The sequence below is a fragment of the Doryrhamphus excisus genome, chromosome 6 (genome assembly GCF_030265055.1).
Source record: "Doryrhamphus excisus isolate RoL2022-K1 chromosome 6, RoL_Dexc_1.0, whole genome shotgun sequence".
Classification (NCBI taxonomy): Eukaryota; Metazoa; Chordata; class Actinopteri; order Syngnathiformes; family Syngnathidae; genus Doryrhamphus; species Doryrhamphus excisus.
The window spans coordinates 3,687,373-3,709,795 of NC_080471.1; the positions used below are offsets into that span (position 1 = coordinate 3,687,373).

General features: G+C 42.1%; 4 protein-coding genes across 6 annotated transcripts; 2 read left to right on the forward strand and 2 right to left on the reverse strand.

The window, feature by feature from the left end:
• The first annotated feature begins 5 nt into the window (after nt 1-5).
• Nucleotides 6-2,434, forward strand: rpl39 (ribosomal protein L39). Its single transcript, XM_058076614.1, has 3 exons — nt 6-68; nt 351-454; nt 2,226-2,434. Exons 1-3 carry the CDS (start codon nt 66-68, stop codon nt 2,272-2,274), a joined length of 156 nt encoding a protein of 51 aa, XP_057932597.1. The 5' UTR covers nt 6-65; the 3' UTR covers nt 2,275-2,434.
• Nucleotides 705-3,991, reverse strand: sowahd (sosondowah ankyrin repeat domain family d). Its single transcript, XM_058076609.1, has 2 exons — nt 3,826-3,991; nt 705-3,755 (listed from the first exon to the last, which is right to left on the reverse strand). The coding sequence occupies exon 2, from the start codon at nt 3,710-3,712 to the stop codon at nt 2,852-2,854; it is 861 nt and encodes a 286-aa protein (XP_057932592.1). The 5' UTR covers nt 3,713-3,755; nt 3,826-3,991; the 3' UTR covers nt 705-2,851.
• A 51-nt stretch (nt 3,992-4,042) lies between these two features.
• pttg1 (PTTG1 regulator of sister chromatid separation, securin) lies at nt 4,043-5,580 on the reverse strand. 2 transcript variants are annotated; one of them, XM_058076610.1, is made up of 6 exons: nt 5,391-5,580; nt 5,084-5,155; nt 4,889-5,022; nt 4,747-4,822; nt 4,516-4,665; nt 4,043-4,249 (listed from the first exon to the last, which is right to left on the reverse strand). In XM_058076610.1, the coding sequence occupies exons 1-6, from the start codon at nt 5,572-5,574 to the stop codon at nt 4,170-4,172; spliced, it is 696 nt and encodes a 231-aa protein (XP_057932593.1). In that variant the 5' UTR covers nt 5,575-5,580; the 3' UTR covers nt 4,043-4,169. The 2 variants fall into 2 exon arrangements, with proteins under 2 accessions (XP_057932593.1, XP_057932595.1); XM_058076612.1 differs by having other exon boundaries at nt 5,401-5,486.
• An 841-nt stretch (nt 5,581-6,421) lies between these two features.
• Nucleotides 6,422-22,296, forward strand: septin6 (septin 6). 2 transcript variants are annotated; one of them, XM_058076305.1, is made up of 10 exons: nt 6,422-6,697; nt 8,681-8,795; nt 11,642-11,837; nt 11,916-12,102; nt 13,265-13,426; nt 14,983-15,079; nt 15,664-15,832; nt 15,907-16,039; nt 18,729-18,919; nt 19,816-21,359. In XM_058076305.1, exons 1-10 carry the CDS (start codon nt 6,668-6,670, stop codon nt 19,829-19,831), a joined length of 1,296 nt encoding a protein of 431 aa, XP_057932288.1. In that variant the 5' UTR covers nt 6,422-6,667; the 3' UTR covers nt 19,832-21,359. The 2 variants fall into 2 exon arrangements, with proteins under 2 accessions (XP_057932288.1, XP_057932289.1); XM_058076306.1 differs by lacking the exon at nt 19,816-21,359 and adding an exon at nt 21,372-22,296 and having other exon boundaries at nt 6,423-6,697.
• Nucleotides 22,297-22,423: the final 127 nt, after the last annotated feature.

Here is a 22,423-nt window from a genome sequence, read left to right on the forward strand (position 1 = left end):
AACCGACTACGTCACGACTCTCTTCCTCTTCTGCCAACGCCATTGTGGGATAAGGACTGGTGGAAATGGTAAATGCCGAAATCATCTAACATCCATTGAAATAGACTCTGCAGACTATTTTATGTGATCAGATTAATCAGATGATATACACTCGCTCCTGTTTATGTGGTTATGTTACATGTTAAGGTTACAGTTTAGATGATTAAACCGCCGCAATGTAACGTTGCGTACTAGCTAGCTATCCATGACTGGAGCCGCTTTAGCTTGTTGGTTTTCAACAAGAAAACCTCGATTAAGATTCGTTCATGTATCCGTGTGGTTCTTTAAGTCTATGCTGTGTGTCGTTCTAGTCGTCCCACAAGACTTTCAGGATCAAACGCTTCTTGGCTAAGAAGCAGAAACAAAACAGGCCCATTCCTCAGTGGATCAGAATGAAGACTGGAAACAAGATCAGGTGGGTGGCTGACGACAGATGCATTTATCTCACTTTTAGAATCCTAATAATAATAATAACTGTGGGAACCTGCACGGTATATGGAGCTGAGTGTTAACGCTGTAGTGACCATTGAGCGAAGCAGTTACTTGTTGGACTCATGCTTATTTTTACTAAGATAATTTGCATTAACATTGATTCTAATGCAAGGCACCTACCTCTTTAAACCACAGCGTCAACAATGCATGTAGTTAGGGTTTGTTGCAGGATTGTGTGCATGCTTTTGGTATTTTTTTCCCCCCTCCAGACTTGAGCACAGATTAGGGTGTGAACATGAATTTTGATAAACATTGGTCTGGAATGATCTCTTGAAACATGCACGTGGTGTAATGTCACCCTATTTTCGTGTTTATTATGAAGCTAGTTGACACATTAAACAAGTTAAGCTAAGCCCTACACCAGGGGTGTTCATTAAGTCGATCGCGATCTACCGGTTGATCGCGGAGGTGGTACTGGTCGATCGCTGGTCGATCGCGGCGTGACATTAAAAAAAATATCATCCCAGCATCAATGCCGTCACTTGATTTGATATACAGGGCAGCCATTCAGATGACAACTGAATGTTGCCCTTTGGGCGACCAATCAAATCAAACAACGTCTCTAAGTGCAGCAGAATTTACGATGTCAGCCTATCATCCATCCCCGTTACTTGATTGACATACAGGACAACCAGTCAGATGACAACTGAATTTTGACCTTTAGGTCACCGCTCATGCGTAAACAACGATGCAAAGTGCTAAGCTAGTCGGCGAATTGCGAGATTTTAAGCCCTCGCTAAAGTTTATGGTCACTAAAATGAGTGAAGATGCTGGACCAAGTAAAAAGGCAAAAACATATCACTTCCGTACGGAATGGGAGGTGGACTTTTTTTCACAATGTACATGAACATTTGGAAGTGTGCTTGAGGCTGGCTATCAGCAGCTACTGTCCGGACTATGCATCCCTGGCTGGTTCAATTCAGTGCAAGTCATCAAAGTAAACTCAGGTAATTACAAAAAATGTTAATAGTTAATTATGTGTGTTTTGCAATATTGGCTCATTTGGTTATGTAAGGTACATCAACATACATTGTACGTACAAATAATCCTCAATACATTTGAAAATAAATAGATGTTTTGCATTTTTGTAGTGGGTAGATCATTTTGACTCGGTCATTTTAAAAGTAGCTCGCATGCTGAAAAGGTGTGAGCACCCCTGCCCTACACAGACGAGCTCAATATGAATCAAACATTGGTTTGGCCTGCAACATATCAGAAAACGGACTAAAATATTGGTCTTTTTATTGTATTTCCTAAAACAGTAGCCCATATGCTTAACATGCCATATTTTATTAGTTTAGCTACATGCTTGACTTTAAATGGGATTTTATGGTAAGTCAAATATCACACTAAGTGCATCGTCCTTTTATGAAGGATTACACGGAGTAAAGCAGGTTCTGCAATTGCAGCACTTCGTTAATGTGAAATGCTGTCATTAACCCTGCTGAGAGTACACTTCTGCTTCAGAGATCATGAGCATCTTCTTCGCTGATTGGGAAGAAGCTCCTCTGTCGCTGAAACACTGCCACTGATTGTAACTTGTAGCTTGTCCTGCTTGATTTTGGTGTATTTGCTGGTGGAAGCAGAACACGATGGTCGCTGCTGTTTGGACTCAACATTGAATCCACATCTTTGTTCTGTTAGGCTACTAAGAAAGTGCTCGCAAAATAATCAGACATGCATGTTGATTCCAGGTACAACTCTAAGAGGAGACACTGGAGGAGGACTAAGCTTGGCCTGTAAACCTGACCCATGGATCCAGCATCCCTCCATTCCATCCTACCAGACCTCCAGCTGCTGGGCTTCACTGTTTATGGAGGGGGGCTCCATGTCATCTGGAGCTGCAGCTGTTTTTGTACAGATTCTCTGGTTTGACAATAAAAGATCTGTGATCAAGCTATAACATGACCGTGTGTATTTAAACATTTTTAAATATGTAAAGAATAACCTTGTAGCAGCAGCTGATGCAGCCAAATGCTTCTACAGTATTCCTCGCTGTACTTGAAGTGTCGCCCAGTGTTTCTAATTCCAACAGGAAGGCCAAGGAGGGGGTTTAATGCAAAATGAGAAGCTCACGGGGATTTTCAATCAGCCCACACAGCAAATTCTTGCATGACAGAGCAATGAATTGCAGCTCATGTTTGATTTGAGGTCTGCTTTGGTGGCCTCGGCCAAATAGAACTCTGGAAAAACAAGCTAGACTAGAGAATACTGTTGCTACTATGTCAGTCCAAATATTTATATTGGCTAGACACGGAGGGTAGTTTAGCATGTAAATCACATTGAAACAGTACCAGTGATTGACATTTAAAGTTAGTGTTCAGCGTCTGTTTGCACGAAAGGAGAAAATCCTTCTCAAAGACCCAAACCTCCTGCTTCCTCCCCTCGTCCAGTCAAACGAGCTGACTTGGTCATGGAGTCCATCCACTTCCTCACACGCTGCAGCCTCAACGACGCTGCTGTTGTTGCTGTTCTTATTGGCGTTGGACGCCCCCCCACCGGCGTGCTCGTCGTCCCACATCCCGAGCAGCTCCTTCATCTCTACTGGAGCATCCGACCGCAGGTACTGCCAGGCCCGCCTCCCGCTGTAGTCCATGGCGTCCACGTTGGCACCGAAAGCCCCCACCAGCAGCTTGACGACCGCATAGTGAGCGTGCATGCTGGCGACGTGCAGGGGCGTCAGCCCGCCGCTTCCCCGCACGTCCACGCTCACCCGAGCACCGCCTACCTTCTCGGCGTGGTGGAGGAGCTGGAGGAGGGTGTCGTCCTTGCCGCGCTTGGCCAGCCAGTGGAGGACGGAGTAGCCGCTGATGAAGTCCCGCCTAGCGAGAAGCAGCGGGTCCTCTGACACGAACTCCAGTAGCGTGTCATAGTTGCCCTCCACGGCTGACAGCATCCAGGCGTGCTCCATGGGGTACAGAGCCCACGGGTGGTCCTGCTCTCCCGTGGGTGCGGATGAGGTCAACCCGCCTCGCAGGGGAGCTGTGATGGAAGCTCGGTCTCGACCCGCAGCAGCACCGCCCTTCTTGTCTTCCTGCCGCCTCTGCAGCAGCCTTGACCTCCGCTGAGGAGCACCGACCGTAACAGGCATGCCATACCGGGAGAGGCGCTCTGTAACCGGGGCTTGTCTGGAGTGAGTTTCGGTAGTGGCAGCCTGGTCCCCCAAGCTGCCATCATCCATGTTTGCAAGACGAGACGCCACTTCCGTTTATGTGGATGACAGTCTAACAAGAGATCAAATAAATTGCCCATTTTAGTGCGTAAGGCTTCCAGCTAATCGAGAAGGTGACTCACCTGTACGACTCTCATTCCAATGCGCGTTTGTAAGCTCCACAAAAAGAGTATGGATCTCTAATCATTCATTTCCACGTAAAAGTTTAAAAACGTCGTTTAACTCTTGTCATACGACTTTTCCTTTACCCCAAATTAAGGAAGTGAGCCAAAGTTCAGTAAAGCAAGTCAATGGAGGGAGTGCTGATCATGTGACCGCTGCTGATTTCGAAACCAGGAAGTATGTTAAGAGTTTTATTGAACAAGTGATATACAGTGCAAGTAGGTGTGCTTAAAACTATAAAAAAAATACTCCAGTAAAGCTGAACATGAACAAGACAAAAACATGATTTTATATACGGTATTATTCAGTCACAATCAGGTTCTGGTGGAAAGTCAACAGTCAGCTCTTCAAGTGTTTGCAGGAAGGAATCCAGCTCTGCACAGCCTGGAAGAAAAAAAAAAAAAAAACAACACAATCCGGCATAATCTCCAATTACATCACAGTAACTCCTTACTGGGCCATTTTCACCATCATATGACAAACACTTAGATAATGTCAACTTGATACTTTCTGTATAGTTACTAAAAGGTTTTAGTAATAGTGACATTTGACCCTGTGGAACATATTCAATCAGTTTCCACTGATTCCTACAGGACCATGGAGGTTCCATTGCATGCATTGTCTTCTTGACATGACCATAGGCTTGATACCTGAGCGTTCTGGCATCTTTACAGGTGACAGCGGTGCCAGGTATGAAACTTCCTCAGAGGGAAGAGGACCTTCTGGGAGCCACATCAGACCAGCCAGAGGAATTCCACCGAGAGCAATCACATCTTCTGGGATACTGTACTTCTCAAAGTCTGGACATGTGTGGGGGGAAATGGTAAAGGGAGAAGCCCAATTTTGTGTTGATAGATGAGCATTAAAATAGTTGTAATCACCCAAAGGATCATAGGGAATCATTTTCTCAATTTCTGGATACTCTTTCTTCTGCGGAAGAGGTTTGACTTTGGCTTCCTGTGCAGCGACCAAAGAAAGTTAAAGTTAAATAAAAGCACATTAATCATACCGGCTCATTCTGACCTGAATCTTCACAGGTTTCTTCTCCTGCACTTTGACAACAGGGGTGGAAAACTGTGTATTGACAACGCCAAAGGCCTTGCGACCGGGAGCCAGAGGAGTTTTCATGATCTTGGCCGGAGTCTTCAGGGATTTATCTGCTCAATTGAGAAATGCATCAATTCACTTCCTTTCAAGTTAAACTTGATTTCTCCTGACCTGGTTTGAAGCCAAGATGAGACATTCTCAGACCATCATTTTCACGCCCTGTAATCATGTGAGCCATTGTATCTGAGGGGGGAAAGCAAGCATTAGTGTTTTCTATAGTGAACAGTCAATACAAACCTTTTCGAGTTAATAACGTTAGGACGCCATTTTGGAAAAAACACAAATGAATACAGCAAGCGTTAGTTTAGCTAGCTTAGCGAGCAGCAGCATGATCTTCATGCTACTCCGTCAACAATAAAAACAACACAACAATGGAGAGACGGAAGTGAAAGACTCAAAACATGGAGGCAAATATCACCTGCGTTTACTGGATTTTTATGAGCGTCTTCCTCACAGACGGAAAAGAGTTGTAACACAAACAAACGAAGGCGGCTCCTTTTTAAATTTGCTGCCCTCACGCCATTGGCTGCCTTTGTGGACCGGATGTCAGTGGGCGTGAACCTAAGAGTCAACTTGCGGTTTGTGTTTGACATTTTGTTCATTTTCTGCCAAATCGTTGAAAGAGGCTTTCCAAGAGGTTTTAATCTGTGATTGTCTACATGATCTGCCATATAATTATAGTTATGATAACAAAACTGAATTTAATCATAATCATACCATTACATTTTAAAAACAATTTTGCAACTAGTTAAGTAAAATATCGAAATAGAAATTGGGAACCCGCAGTCTAGTCTTGTATTATAATACCTTTGTAAAACAATATATGATTAGGCAGAATTGTGATGTCATATTTTGCTAAAAACGGCATTCAGTGTCCTATATAATTGTGTACCTTTGATGTTTAAATAAAAAAAGCTTTGGTCTTTTATGTTTAACTTAATGCTGTTAATTATACAGAGATGTTAAAGTGATTTTCATTGTTCCTGTAACAGTGAATAAAGTTTTATCCTATTCTACTGTTACTTCATTTGTATGGACGACGCCATTAGGCTACTTTGTAGGGGAGTTCCTTCAATTGGGCTCCCCGAAAACAGTTTATTCCGGGAATTCTAAACGTGCACTATATCTATTTTGTCATAATTCGTGAATAAAATAACAAAATAAATTTGATATTTAGAAAATGTGATACATTGTACGTTAAATACAGAATAGTGTAGAATGGAATGTATACAATCTTTTGAGGAGTGGTACATTCCAACGGAGTCGCTGGTTGCGGGCCATTAAAATGTGTAAAATGTGTAAATGTGTAAAAATAAATTGCTGCATTCTTGGCATGTCATAATTTAAATAATTTTATTTTTTATATATCATTTCCAATCATTTGGCTTTTAGATGTGCTGTACTACTGTACTATCTGTGCAGACGAATCCATTCGCACCTCATAGGGAAGTTCATTCCATACGCATCGTTCAAAAATAGTTAATGCTGGGAATTTGTAAATATATATCAGATCTACTGTAATTGGTTGTGGCATGTCAGGTAGTCGACGAGTAGGGTGTATTGTTTAACGTTTTAGCTTAAATAACGTTTTTACATCTGATGGTACATTCCGGGGGAGGCATTTGGTTCTGTGTTCGTTCAGCGGCTCTACCAGGGTTACACTCGGGGGGGCTGCTCAGCTAACGGCTACCATCAATGGCGTCCACGGAGATAGCGAGGCAAGCGGTGAGTAGCCATATTAATAAGTAAATTAATTAATTAACGATATCATACCTCTCATCTCGTGTAAGAATTACATTGCTGCGCTGGAAAGGTTTTTTGAATCTGTGTTTGGTTTGCTTGTAACCGCCCGCCTTTGTGAGTATCGTCCTTTTAGATTTAGCAAAATGTCTGTTAGCATTAGTATTTTTTAAAATATATATTGTACTCATTTAGAATGGATGATTCCATTATTACATCGTGAAATGCGCGAATACTGTAATTTGCCACTGTTATTAGTAACCACGTATAATGCTTTGTGTCAGGTCAATTCAATCAATACTCTTGTGTTATCTTATGTTTAAAACAACTAGCTTTTATGACAAAAACGAGGCCATTCATTCTCTGTTACGCCTCCATTTCAGCACCGCTACGATGCTCATTTCCGTTATGTTATCTTCTCATGCAATTTAACTTTCAGTCGGGCGTTGTCATTCCTTGCTTGGTATTTAACCCTACACTTTGCAAATGTCATGAAATTACGCCACATATTTTACTCTGGTTGGGTTTAAAAAGAATACTTGTGCACACAATGTGCCAAAAATAGCACCTTTTTGCAGTTTTTGACAACCCATTCTGCAGCGGAGTGTGTGTGGAATTTGGCTGTGGTTGTCTTGAAAAGAAGGAAGGGTTGTAGGAATGTTGCACATTAAAGCAAAAGGTTGTTTGGCCAGAGACATACATCCTTTTCCCCAACCCAAGTTCAATGTAACAGTCTCTGATCACCATCTTTATCCTTCTTTTGGTTGGAATGTTTTTCCTCTCATAGTTGAGCGACACTGGTGTTACGTTAGGACGCCTAACGTCCACTTGCTTCACCATATAATCTAAATTCTTTGCTAATGTTGGCTGCCATGCAAACCACCACTATCACCACCATCACCAACGGCAGCAGCCACACGCCCACTCACTTCCACTGTGATTTTACACTCAGGCAGAGATGTACCACTTTGGTCCAGCGAGAGGCTGCATACTGTGTAATCGCTGGTAGCATTTATCTATCAGCTTCATGATAAGTCTGTCTCTTTTCACAGGCAAAACCATCATTACCACATCATTGAAACTTTTGCTTTTAGAAAAGACAACAAAAGACGCACACGCTATCGTTAGTTTAGCCCTGATGATGTAGTATTATACTCCATAGTATGCAACTCAGGGATCAGTTGTCTTTCTGCTCTCCTTCTCCTTTCTCTTGGATAAAACCTGTCTCGTTCCCCATTTCTGTTGTTTGTGAGCATGATGCGTTCAATGCTTTGTGGTTTTCACTATTTTGAAGTGAAATCAGCAGATGTGATTAGATGCAAGACAGTTTTGATGGGCACTCTCATGGATGAACTGTACTGCATCCTGAGATGTTTATAATGTTTTAACTGTCCCGTGTAGTTCCCCAAAATATTAGAAACCTGTCTAACATGTATAACTAGACTTAATATGATCGTGTGCAGTTCTACACCACTGCTTTAACTAAAAACACACAATTCAATTGTCGAAAATTAGCATCTTCCTGCAAATGACAATGGGTAAAATGTTACTATTGGCGCTTTACAGTGAGAGTATATTATTAAAAGTAGCAATACGATGTAAATACACATTGTTGCTTTGTGGTTTCCTAATGTAAGAAGAAAGTGAAGCGTCCAGGAAACAGGAAGTCAGCATGTCTCAGCAGAAATGTCTAACAAGGAAAACTACTGCAAAAAACCCCCAAACAAAAACATAGATCATAGATCCTCAATATGACAGGAGCATTCTACTGTTTTTAAGACAGTACTGTGGAAATCACTAGCCAAAGATCAACTATACAACAGGAGCACATTTTGTTTTTGAATACGTAGTACATCTCCGCAAGTCAGTGTGTTTCCAAACCTTTACTGTATTGAGCCAGATTTGGCCCCCGGGCCTCCTGTTGAAAAGGTATGCCATAGTGCAATAATAGTTTTTTGTTGTGTTCAGGGAGAAGGTGCCCGTGCCGTACCTCTCGCCGGCCATGTTGGCTTTGACAGCATGCCTGACCAGCTGGTCAACAAATCTGTCAATCATGGATTTTGCTTCAACATCCTCTGCGTCGGTGAGTACACAGTCACATGTGACAACATTTGCTATGGCCTCAGTAATGTCATAAGACAGTAATTGAACAGTGTGGAGTTGCTCTTCCTGTGGTCATGTTGTGTGTTCAACTGCTGCCCATTCAGCCTTTCCAACCACACTTATTACTTTAGATTGACACCTTCCCTAACAATATGATTTAATATATATAGGAGACTCGCTGCACATAAATGAAATGAGTTGATCCAGGTGGTGATGTGACATCGCATTGATGTAAAGCTATTGTGGTTTAATTGACCTTAATTCCAAATTGCTAAGATTCACCGGAGTGGTTAAGCGTTTGCTAAATCATGTGCTATTTTACAAAAAAATGGGCTGACATAGATGTCAGAGTCAGGGCCGTGAAGAATTAAAAATAGAAGTTCTTACAGAGGGAGCTGGCGAACTGAGTCATCTGACTGCCTGGAAGATAAATGAACGTCAGAGTACATCAGCAAACAAGCTGCTCTCTATGTCTATTCACGTCAATGTATAGTTTTTGTTTGACCCATCCTCCCATTTACCGCCCTTGCATCATTATCATCATTATTCAGTGAATCTTACAAGAATAGGGAATCTTTTTGGGTGCATTTATGCAGGCGAAAAGGCTGAGGTGAAGTCATGAATGTAACACGTTTTCTCAACGACTGGGCTTCACTTGTAATTTGACCAAAAGCCCACAAGCAATAAAAGATGGTATTAATCTTGGGCACACTCACAGATTCCCCTTCTTCATCAGGGGTTCTGCGATATGTAATTGATCGTGGTGGGGCTCCACTACAAAATAAAAGCCACCGCACCTTAGAGAGACATTTTAATAAGGCAAAGACGTTTTAAGTAATCTATCTACGACAGGGGTGCTCATTAAGTCGATCGCGAGCTACCAGTCGATCGCGGAGGTGGTACTGGTCGATCGCTGGTCGATCGCGGCGTGACATTAAAAAAATATCATCCCAGCATCAATGCCGTCACTTGATTGATATACAGGGCAGCCATTCAGATGACAACTGAATGTTGCCCTTCGGGCGACCAATCAAATCAAACAACGTCTCTAAGTGCAGCAGAACTTACGATGTCAGCCTATCATCCATCCCCGTTACTTGATTGACATACAGGACAACCAGTCAGATGACAACTGAATTTTGACCTTTAGGTCACCGCTCATGCGTAAACAACGATGCAAAGTGCTAAGCTAGTCGGCGAATTGCGAGATTTTAAGCCCTCGCTAAAGTTTATGGTCACTAACATGAGTGAAGGAGCTGGACCAAGTAAAAAGGCAAAAACTGGACCAAGTAAAAAGGCAAAAAACATATCACTTCCATACGGATATGGAATATTATACAGATATTATGATACGGATATTATCCATGACTGATAAACATTTGGAAGTGTGCTTGAGGCTGGCTATCAGCAGCTACTGTCCGGACTATGCATCCCTGGCTGGTTCAATTCAGTGCAAGTCATCAAAGTAAACTCAGGTAATTACAAAAAATGTTAATAGTTAATTATGTGTGTTTTGCAATATTGGCTCATTTGGTTATGTAAGGTACATCAACATACATTGTACGTACAAATAATCCTCAATACATTTGAAAATAAATAGATGTTTTGCATTTTTGTAGTGGGTAGATCATTTTGACTCGGTCATTTTAAAAGTAGCTCGCATGCTGAAAAAGTGTGAGCACCCCTGATCTACGATATACACTACACAGAACCATATATAGGTTATTTACATACATATTGACCACAATGAGTTTGAAACGATTTAAAATATTATAAAATATTAATAATATAAATATAAAATAATTTTGATAAGCATGCACCAGAATCGCCTGTCTGCCTTGCTCGCACTTCTCCATGTGTGACCAGATTTGATACATATAATATATGATACATGATGCTACATGTAAATATTAAAGTGCCAAGTCCGCCCTCCCATGTTGCCCACCATCACAGCTTCAAGAATTTTGAAGAATTTTTCAATAATTTTGTCGTTCTAATTAGTGCATTATTAAACACAAATAAATAATGAAAATACTTGTAGCCTAGGATGCACCCAAAAACGTGTGGCAATCCGTTAAGCAGGCTGATGCAAACATAATAGGGATGAGGCCTGTCCGATCCATTAGCGGTATCTGGTTCTGATACCGGTGTCATTTTTGTATTGGAAATGTCCAATACCGCCTGCAGATCTATGAGCTACATCTGTGCTTTAAGGTTATCAGCAGTAGAGCTCGACCAATATGGGATTTCTTGGGCCTTTAGCGATATTGGGGGCTGGAAAAAAAGCAGAGATAACTGATACTCGGGCAGGAAGAAGCACAGACACACACAGGAACAGAAAAAAGTATTTAAGTATATATCGGTTACATGTTCACCGATGTTGTTTAATGGGCCATGTGTCATAATTGGCCTGATTAATCGGCCCACCAATAAGGGTCAGGCTCTAGTGGAGACAGCTACGTGATATTCATTTGGTGTGGGTGCACGTTAAAGCAAACAGAGCTCTGGTATCGTAATTTTATTGGTATCAGCAGATATCCAAAGTCAGGTATCTGATTGGAAGTGAAACATGTGAATCAGTGCATCCCTAAAGGTAACACAAGGGTCGGGCTTCACCCAAAATGTCCTTGATAGGGAAACTATTGCCTCATAACCCAATAATGAGCAATTCACTGCACACAATCGATATCATTCTTATTGTGCCCATCACATATACAGGTCAGTATCAAATTGTACACCATCATATATGCCCACCCAGCCCCTCATGCATATGTATTGAACTGTATCCTCAAAAATGATTAAACCGCTCATTATCTTATTGTCCAGGCGAGACGGGCCTGGGCAAGTCCACTCTGATGGATACGTTGTTCAACACCAAGTTTGAGGGTGACCCCACCCAGCACAGCCAGCCTGGAGTGACGCTCAAGTCCAACACCTACGAGCTGCAGGAGAGCAACGTGCGCCTGAAGCTCACTGTCGTCAACACCGTGGGCTTCGGGGACCAGATTAATAAGGAAGACAGGTACGTTCCCACATGCAGACGAGCAGGACAGGGTGGACACAATCCTCCTTCATGCGTGCTCTTGTGTGTCTTCCACAGTTATAAGTCCATCGTAGAGTTCATCGATGCCCAGTTTGAAGCGTATCTTCAAGAGGAGCTGAAGATCAAGCGCACACTACACAGTTACCATGACACCCGCATCCACGCATGCCTCTACTTCATTGCTCCCACGGGACACTCACTCAAATCCCTTGACTTGGTGACCATGAAGAAGCTGGATAGCAAGGTGAGTTCCATGCTGTTGTTTAGTGTATGTTTGCATGGCGTACTACAATGTGCTTCACTGACAGTTGATTAGGCTCTCCCACTCACCCTGAATCAATTCCACTAAGTGTGTTGTGCCTTGAGCCAGGATTGGAAGCCACATAAGGAATGTCAGCAGAACAATATTATTTGGATGCATTGGGGCCGTGACATCATTGCTTTTTTTACTGGCTGCACGACGACCGAGTGGTTAGTGTGCAGGCCTCACAGCGAGGAGACCCTCGGCCATCTTTCTGGAGATTGCATGTTCTCCCCGTGCATGCGTGGGTTTTCTCCGGGGAGTCCGGCTTCCTCCCACATCCCAAAAACATGCATGCTTGGTTAATTGGCCACTCCAAATTGTCCATAGGTATGAATGTGGTTTTGTCTATATGTGCCCTGTGATTGGCTGGCGACCAGTCCAGGGTGTACCCCGCCTCTCGCCTGAAGACAGCTGGGATAGGCTCCAGCACCCCTCGCGACCCTCGTGAGGATAAGTGGTAGAAAATGACTGAATGCTCTTTTAACCCACAACCTCACCTTTGTACAGCTTGATGTAAAAGACCAGTATTTTGAAATCAATAAATGCATAGGCAAAGATCAGACCCATTCCAAATGACATTCTCATTTGAATCCAGATGGAAAACTATGACATGACTGTTAATCACGATTAAAAATGAAAATGGCAGGATTGCTATGGCACATTATGGCCTCCTCCATTCCACTCATGGGTCACAAGCCTTCAGGGGCCATGTACGTCGTCCCATGTGACTTCGCTGCTCATCAGCTGACTGCTTTTATGTGAGATCTGCTCATCTGGGGCTTATTTGCATGGACGCCCCAAGTGTTTGCCAGAGCAGCTGAGCCTGCGGCAACATAGAGGCAGCCTTCGCATTGATCCAAGGGATACATTTGTGTTCAGTAGTCTGCTGCTGCATCTTAAGATGACTATAGCATCATTTATATACAGTGTGTAATAGTGTATAGTTCTCACAGTAGCAGTGGTTGTAGAGGACAAGTAGCAATGCACCTTGAGCTAAAATGTCTCCGTGGAACTTTTTGAACAAAGGCAACTCTTTATTTGAAACTGTATTAAATGATTGTGAATTCTCACGGTAGCGCCATCTTGTTGTCTGACCCTGTAGGTCAACATTATCCCAATCGTTGCCAAGTCTGACGCCATCTCTAAGAGCGAGCTGACCAAGTTCAAGATCAAAATCACCAGTGAGCTCGTCAGCAACGGCGTTCAGATCTACCAGTTCCCCACTGACGACGAGTCCGTAGCCGAGATCAACTCCACCATGAACGTAAGGCACACACAGACATTACATGCAGTGTAGAATGTAGACAGGCGACATCTGAGATGTCTCATGTAGTTTAGTTGTTGCAGACGGTCAACCAGCTCAGCCTGCAGCAAGCTGACAGCCTCTCCGCACATGAGACAAAAACACTTCCAGTAACATCTGCCTTGTCTCTCTGTGTTCATTCATTGGGTGTTTGCAAAAATAGATCACATGAGTTTGTTGGAACCCATGACATTTGGGAAGTTCTTGCTCTTAGGTTATGTCTATGCAAAGGTATTTTTAAAAATGAGTTTTGTTATGGTAAAGACAGTGTGTTTAAACAAATATTTGGGCAAACATTGGCCTGCGGGGAAAGACTTTCTAAAACTTTTCATTGTTTCAGTGAAGCCTGGGACCACCAATTTTGTTTTGTTTGTTTGGCTCTCTTACTTTGCATGGTGCCACAGTGTTGCTAGCAACTGACATGAGGTAATTTGTATAAATATTGTTACATTGAAGTAGAGTGTTTAGGATTAACTCCATTTCTCGATCCGTCCAAATGTTACATTTCATTACATCGAAGTGCTATGTCGTCGACTGTTGTATTGGCATGCACCTCGGTGGCATCTCCAATTGCTTGTCAGTCCTCTAAAGTTGTGTACCAACTTTAGTGGTGATTTGGCTTTTCAAAGTCTGTACAACTCTTGGGGTAAAAAAACAATTATGATATTTTGAATAGTGCAGGCAGCACAGTAGGAGTGCTCAGACAAATTGTCACGCTTTTTTGTTTGTCAGGGGAGGACTAGAAGCAGTTAATCCTTTGTCAGTTGCGGTTAATTAGTTCCAGACCCGACTGTGATGAGTGAATTTTTGCCAAGTGGGATTCCTTTTCAAAGGAACATTTTTATAGTTATAGCTGTTGCTTATGGCCTTCTAAATGTGGGTTTTAACATTATAACAGCCCTTTAGACATACAGTGCATCCGGAAAGTATTCACAGCGCTTCACTTTTTCCACATTTTGTCATGTTACAGCCTCATTCCAAATTGTATTAATTTAATCTCTTACCTCAAAATTCTACACAAAATACTCCATTATGACAATGTGAAAAAGTTTTTTTTTGGACTTTTTTTGAATTTATTAAAAATAGAAAAGCCGTGTGCTAAACTTGTGGGATCATATTCAAAAAGACTTGAGGCTGTAATTGCTGCCAAAGGTGGATCAACAAAGTATTAAGCAAAGGCTGTGAATACTTATGTAAATGTGATTTTTTTGTTTTCTATTTTTAATAAATTCAAAACATGTCAAAAAACCTTTTTTCACATTGTCATAATGGAGTATTTTGTGTAGAATTTTGAGGTAAGAGATAAATTTAATACAGTTTGGAATGAGGCTGTAACATGACAAAATGTAGAAAAAGTGAAGCGCTGTGAATACTTTCCGGATGCACTGTACACTAATAGTCCACTAATAGTGAAATGAAATGCTTATAGTCAGCTTTATTTGGGATATTTTAGTGTTATTTCCGTTGACATAAGGAAGCTGAAGCATTGGACCAACACATCTCAATCTGCTCCACAGAGCCATTTGCCGTTTGCAGTGGTGGGCAGCACAGAAGAGGTGAAGATTGGGAACAAGATGGTGAAGGCCCGCCAGTATCCCTGGGGTACGGTGCAAGGTAAGTCAGTCAGCTTCACTTCCTGTGCTGCCGGATCCCTCTCCCTCCTGCAGCCATCTTGTACATACAACCTCATTCAGCATGTTGAGCTGTTAAGAGCATGTCACTAATGGACTTTGAATTGATTTCTAATTGACTTGTTCAGCGATCCATAACAATGTGGTGCAAGTAGCCAGCAGCCACAGTAGTGTATCAGTTTGAAGCAAAGGTCAAGTTTTAACACAGATTCTGTGCCAATATGAGCTGCTCCATCTTTAAATGTATTTGTTGATAAACTCCAGGGTAAGTAATGCTGAAAAGAAATGTAAAAACCCTCTTTAAAGCTGTAAGTCAACACATAAACACCTTGTTTATTTTTGTACACGACAGTGTCATAACATGTAAAGACTGATACCGCTATGGGGGGCGGGGGGTTGGGGGGCAGGGCTTTTTCTTAATATCAGGGCATGTTTTGGCATGCACTCCCATGGTGTGACACATGATGTCTATATCATGTTGCTAACCACAGTCAATACAGAGCACACTGGACATGAACTAATCACAGCTGTATTACTGTATTAACTGGATATGTCTTATGCGCACAGTGGAAAACGAGAATCACTGTGACTTTGTCAAACTGCGAGAGATGCTGATCCGAGTGAACATGGAGGACTTGCGAGAGCAGACGCACACGCGCCACTATGAGCTGTACCGCCGTTGCAAGCTGGAGGAGATGGGCTTCAAGGACACAGACCCCGACAGCAAGCCCTTCAGGTAGCAGACGCAGGACGGCTTTCTTGACTTGTTTTCATGCTTTACCGTGTTAACTCTCCTTTTCACTATTCTAGTCTACAGGAAACGTATGAAGCTAAGAGGAACGAGTTCATGGGTGAGCTGCAGAAGAAGGAAGAAGAAATGCGGCAAATGTTTGTCCAAAGAGTTAAAGAGAAGGAGGCGGAGCTAAAAGAAGCAGAGAAAGAGGTTTGTGTCATTGTAGTCTATCTTGAAAAGACACATAGTCATCCCTTATTTATCGCAGTTAATTGGTTCCAGAACTGACAATGATAAGTACATTTGCATGAAGTGGATTTCCTTATTTATGAATGGAATATTTTCCTAGTTTGAGCATAGAAAATCCTATTTACAACCTTCTAAATGTGATTTTTGACACTAATACAGCTCTATATAATAACACCTATATTGTCAACTTTACAGTCGTTTTCCCCCATATAATAGACATAATGTACACACACATGTTAGCATTGGGAAAGTTCCTTATTGTTGTTTCATTTTTTTTTTTTTTACTTTCGGGACTTCTAGTAGTGACTGTAATAATGTAATGTAGCGCTCTTATAGAGTCACACAGTCTGATGCTCTTTTCAAGTTTTATTGCCAACCCTACTAATTGGAGTGTTCAATTCACACACACTCCCACGATACCAACACTTCCTTTTTATCCACCAACATTAACAGCAAGGTGCATGCAAGAACATCAGAATTTAAAACATCAACTATACAACACCAACAGGTCATTACTGACACAAATATCACATATCAATGTGTCTTCGTTCATTTTTTTGAGTGTCTTATACCAGTATTTTAGTTCATGTAGTCATTGTGTTGCTTGAAAATCTTGATTTAGGTCAAAAATACATAAATAAAAGAATGTTTTTACTAATAATAGGCTCTTCTCAAACACAGCAATGATTTATGAATTAATTTTAGGGCTGTCAAAAATAAAGGCGTTAATGGTGGTAACTAATTTATTTAATTAATTACATAAATATTCGCATATAAATGTTCGCATTGCCAGTAGCAAGTCGAGCCTGTTTCCGGTAAACGTTGGCCTCTGCCAAGGCTGCCCTTTGTCGCCAATTCTGTTCACAATTTTCATGGACAGAATGTCTAGGCGCAGCCGAGGTGTTGAGGGAGTCCAGTTCGGGGCCTTAGAATCTCATCTCTGCTATTTGCACATGATGTGGTGCTTATGGCCTCTTCGGGCTGTGACCTTCAGCGTTTGCATCTGAGTATGAAGCGTCTGGGATGAGACTCAGCACCTCCAAATCAGAGGCCATGGTTCTCAGTTGGAAAAGGGTGGAGTGCTCCCTCCGGGTTGGGAATGAGGTTCTGCCCCAGGTGGAGGAGTTTAAGTATCTCGGGGTCTTGTTCATGAGTGAGGGAAGGTGGGAGCGTGAGGTCGACAGACGGATCAGCGCAGCCTCTGCAGTAATGTGGTCGCTGTACCGGACCGTCGTGGTGAAAAGAGAGCTGAGCCGGAGGGCAAATCTCTCAATTTACCAGTGGATCTATGTTCCCACCCTCACCTATGGTCATGAGCTCTGGGTCATGACCGAAAGAATGAGATGGCGGATACAGGCGGCTGAAAAGAGTTTCCTCCGTAGGGTAGCTGGACTCACCCTAAGAGATCCGGGATGGGCTCAGAGTAGAGCCTTCACATCGAGAGGAGTCAGTTCAGGTGGCTTGGGCATCTAGTCCGGATGCCTCCCGGACGCCTCCCTGGTGAGGTGTTCCGGGCATGCCCAGCTGGGAAAAGGCCCCGGGGCAGACCTAGGACACGCTGGAGGGATTATGTCTCACAGCTGGCCTGGGAACGCCTTGGTGTCCTCCCGGTGGAGCTGGAGGAGGTGGCCGGGGACCGGGAGGTCTGGCCTTCCCTACTGAGACTGCTGCCCCCGCGACCCGGACCCGGATAAGCGGAGGAAAATGGATGGATGGATGGAATGTACATAAATATTTAGGTGATATTAACTCCTACCCACTAGAGCAAGCACGCCTCTGACGGCACAGTAAAGTGCAAAGTAAAGTAAAACACAGTGGAGCGTCCCCACACAGTTCCACGCTCCTTTCTAACTTCATTCTGACCAAATACATCAATTCCAACACCATATCACACACGTCTCTAGCCTGTCCATCCTGGAACGACACGTCCTCATCGTCATTGCAAGAATACGAGATGCATTCATGGACTCTCTGAACATCACAAAAACGGCTTGATTGTGTGTGTGTAAATAAACAGGATGGTAAAGAAAAACATCAAGTGGATATTCTTATCACTCACTTGGTAACTGGTAATTCAGATGTCCAATTTGAGTAGTATACATTTAAGTATGCTGGAATATACACTGAAAAGAAGTACATTTACCTTAAATTGCATGATGTCATGTGGAACATTCATTCATTCATTTTCTACCGCTTTTTCCTCACAAGGGTCGCGGGGGAGCTGGAGCCTATCCCAGCTGTCTTGGGGCGAGAGGCAGGGTACACCCTGGACTGGTGGCCAGCCAATCACAGGGCACATATAGACAAACAACCATTCACACTCACATTCATACAATTTGGACAATTTGGAGTCACCAATTAACGAGCATGTTTTTGGAGCAACCAACCTCTATTACTGCTGTGTATACTTGGTTGTAAATGACCATGTGGTCAAGAAGGGCTGTCTTTTACTTTCCACTTTCTCATGCACTCTTAATCATTATTACATTTTCAAATTCTATAAACGACAGCCTCTCTCCAATTATTGTCTGCTTCCAATTAAAGCCTTATTTTCTGTGCAGTTTAAGTAAATAAATACCCTGGGTATAATTGGACCAATTTATGGTCTTTTTTTTTGTGTCCGTTCCTCACAAATATCTCCCCCTTGTAGCTGCACGAGAAGTTTGACCGCCTGAAGAAGTTGCACCAGGACGAGAAAAAGAAACTGGAGGAGAAGAAGAAGTCCCTGGACGACGAGCTCAACACGTTCAAGCAGAAAAAGACGGCAGCTGAGCTCTTGCTGAATCAGGCCCAGCAGGCGGGGGGCTCCACCACGCTCAAGAGAGACAAAGAGAAGAAGAAGTAAGTATTGTACATCCTGAAAATATCTGATAGATAGTGGTCAAGTTCTTCTACACCAAACTCATCCAAGCATTCCCTTTTATGGCCGGCAAAGTAAGAAGTGCAGAATTGTTCCAAGTGTCCATAATACTGAGCTTTTTTTGGTTTCTGCTCATTAACAAGAGGCCTGGCCTATTTCCATTATTTCCTATGGGGGGGAAAATGGTCACTGTTTCATTTTAGAGGTTTTCTTGCATATGGGGTTTGGGTTCTGGTGCTAGACATCTTGTAGGACACAACTTTAGTACTAAGTGCTACTTGCAGTGTGGAGCTGTGAGTGCATGTATGATCTACTGCACAGCGCATCCATCCTATTTTCTAGTTAACTGCTCCTGCAGTGGCTGCATGCTGCATGAGTCACTTGTTCTGGTAAGATCTGGCCAATAATTAACAATCTAATAATCAAAGCTTGAATGCCAAATTGACAAAACATCCTTCCAGTAGTCATGAGTTCAAGGCTGTCAGTCAAATCCTTATCACCCACGTGCCATCTCCCTTCTAAATGAGCCGGTTCATGATCTCGTCCTCTCATTTGAATGCCTGCCCAAGCTGTCCTCCTCAAATCCACAGTCTCCTTTTTGTTGGGTAGCGTCTTTCACACAAAGAGCCTTTCAAGGCTGAAAGGGTCACTCCAGAGCAAAGAGCAGCCTCGGGGCCTCAGTAAGGACCATTTATGGACCAACACACATACAAAAGCCAGGGATGGACAGATGTTATGTCCACTATGACAGGACACGTACGAGGGGAGGGGTACGCCTAAATCTCCTTTGATGACCATTTTATCACAATGATGATAATAATTGTGTAGATATGTGCTGTCCATCAAAGCAATAATGGCCCTTCTTTCTTATTTCCAGAGAAGGATTCCTGTAGAAAAGCGACCCCTTGTGGCCACGTTGCTGTGAATGAACATCCCTTACTATTCCCCCACACCCCACTCCCAAAATGTGTGAGCATTTGCTCAGCTGGACTTTTTTTTTTAAAAACAAATATATATGCCACTTGTTCATGCTGGATGAAGCTTTGTCTAACAACCACGTGGTTTTCTGGACAGGCCTTTTTTTTTACACACAAAAAATACATTCCATGCTTTTTTTCCTATGTAGTGACTCTCTTGCATGGCGTTTGTGGAGTGTGCTTTATTTTATTCCATATTAACACACAACAACATGACGGGTATATGGGCATGATGGGCACAAATGTACCGCGTCCAAAGCCAAACATGTGTCACATACTTGGGACGTGAAAAGGAAGATAAACACGGTTCAGATCACAAATAAATGAGTTTTGTTAATGTAGCGTGTGGATTGTAAAGTAATATGTTGGTGTGGTGGAGTCTCACTCGAATTATATTTAATGGATGTGGTAGAAAGAATATGTACTTTGCTGTAAATGCATCACAATTGGTTTTGTGTGTTTTGAAAAATTGGGGCGACACTGAAAAGCAAACCTTATAGCATGAGGAAAATATGTTGACTTTACAACTTTTCTTTGTAATATTATGTCTTCATACACTGACAGTTCCAGCTATTTTATTCCTAATATTGAAATTTTATTCTTGGGAAATTTCAGCCTTTTTTATCAGTTGCAAAATAACAGTGTTCCCTTATAAAATTAGGACATTTCTCCTCGTAATATTACATTTTCTTTTCAGTGTAGCCCTAAAATGGTCTTCTTATGAGGGGCATAAACGTGCTCGGTGCTGAACATCAACTAGCAGAAAACTAGCTCTAAACGTAGCATTTGAAAATGTACAAATAAATCCTCACCCATGCTCACTTTTATACTTCTTAAAATTCCCCGTTTCACATCCCAATCATTTGACAGTTTGGCTTAGCCGTTATCTCTTTACCACATCTCCCTGTACCTCATCATGTGTTTTTATACTTCGTTTTTTGTATTTGTGAGTCACATTTGCACATAAAAAAAGAAAGAAAAAGAAATATACAAATGTGATGTTAAGTACCGTATGTATTATTATTATTTTTTTTTTGGTCTTGTTCCTATGCGTTTATGATGGCACATTTTAGTTTGTACCTGTTGTTTTTTTAAAGGACAAATATTTTCTCAAATGGTAAATAAACCCTTTTTTGGCTTTTATTTTTTCCTTCCAGCAGAGGTGCTTTGTGGTCGGCGGTTTTACTGGTTTGTGTGTATTTCCTTTGCAGTTCTCCCTGGCTCTGCACAGAGTAAGGGACCATCTTCAAATTCTGGCAGTTTTGAGGGACCACTCTCCTGCGTCCCTTTAAATTCCCCCTTTTTATGTCCTCTTCTGTTGCTGTCACTAACACATTGTCCACTTTGCTGACAGTGTTGGAGGCAATCACGTGCATTCTAACCACACTTTTCTCCTCCTGACGCCAGATTTGTGCTTCTCTAACAGCGACATCTCTTTTGTCTTTTCTCTCTTTAGCTTCTTTTAATGTGTCTTGACCATCTGAAGAGGGGGGGATGGCAGCTTCAGCAAACAACTCGGCACCCTTTACCTCTTCTTTCAGTTTTTTTCCCCCCTTCGCTGTATATTTTCTTCTGCTCTCCCATCGCATCATCTCCTTTTGTTAAACATACCTTTATATACGTATGGGCTTGCATGGTATCATGAAGCTCCGATTGCCGGTTGGAAACCAGTCTTAAAATTAAAAAAAACGGGGGACCCTGAAAAATCATCACAGGTTTGCACATTAAATTTGAATTACGAGAGAGCAACTTTACAAAAAATGGACAGGTGTACACTGTGTAATAATAATCACACAATTGAAGCAGTCATGACTATGCCAAAGCAATATATAACAAATAGGTGGCCATGTTTACAGTACATACCAGAGAGGTGTCCTGTTTCCGTTAACACGTCGTGCTTTAATATTCCACCTGCCTATTCTACAGTATATTCAGCATGCTTCCTTTTATTTCCATAATGCTGTGATCTGACTTATTTTCCGCTTGCCTTTCCATGCCCTTCAAATAACCCGTGGTCTCTTCATGCAGTTTCCTCCAAATGGTGCAAATTATGAGTATACATTTGTTTCAGCTCCCTTATTTTGCCAAATATTAGTACATGGTGGAGTTGAGGTGACCCCCAGATAGGATTATTAAAAAAACATCAAAAATAGGAAGCATACCCATGCATTTATATAATTTATAAGGATATATTTTGTGTATTGAAGTGCATTGAAGACATGTTGTTTGTTACCTATGCTCAAGTAATATTTTGGTGTCCAGAAACATTTTTCTAGTGTCCGTCATTGTTGTTGGAAAACCCTCTCACACCACAAATGATTCGATATCTCTTAAGTTGACTCCGATTCATGTACATTTTCAATTAAAAAAATATGATTCAACATCTTTTGTCCTTTCATTTACAACATGTGGTGTAGTCTTCTCAGGATTATTAATCCCTTAATCCAGTCATTTAATCCCCACAATGGGGAACCAAATGTGCACATCCTGCTAAATTCATTGTTTTTA

Excerpts from the sequence above, each read along its gene's own strand:
- sowahd (XM_058076609.1), bottom strand. The coding sequence starts at position 3,712 with ATGGATGATGGCAGCTTGGGGGACCAGGCTGCCACTACCGAAACTCAC.
- rpl39 (XM_058076614.1), top strand. Across the intron at positions 455-2,225 it reads AAGACTGGAAACAAGATCAG|GTACAACTCTAAGAGGAGAC; the intron begins GTGGGTGGCTGA and ends TGTTGATTCCAG.
- septin6 (XM_058076305.1), top strand. The coding sequence starts at position 6,668 with ATGGCGTCCACGGAGATAGCGAGGCAAGCG. Across the intron at positions 11,838-11,915 it reads CAGATTAATAAGGAAGACAG|TTATAAGTCCATCGTAGAGT; the intron begins GTACGTTCCCAC and ends TGTCTTCCACAG. Across the intron at positions 13,427-14,982 it reads AGATCAACTCCACCATGAAC|AGCCATTTGCCGTTTGCAGT; the intron begins GTAAGGCACACA and ends TCTGCTCCACAG.
- pttg1 (XM_058076610.1), bottom strand. The coding sequence starts at position 5,574 with ATGAACAAAATGTCAAACACAAACCGCAAGTTGACTCTTAGGTTCACG. Across the intron at positions 4,823-4,888 it reads AGAAACCTGTGAAGATTCAG|GAAGCCAAAGTCAAACCTCT; the intron begins GTCAGAATGAGC and ends GTCGCTGCACAG. Across the intron at positions 4,666-4,746 it reads GATTCCCTATGATCCTTTGG|ACTTTGAGAAGTACAGTATC; the intron begins GTGATTACAACT and ends ACACATGTCCAG.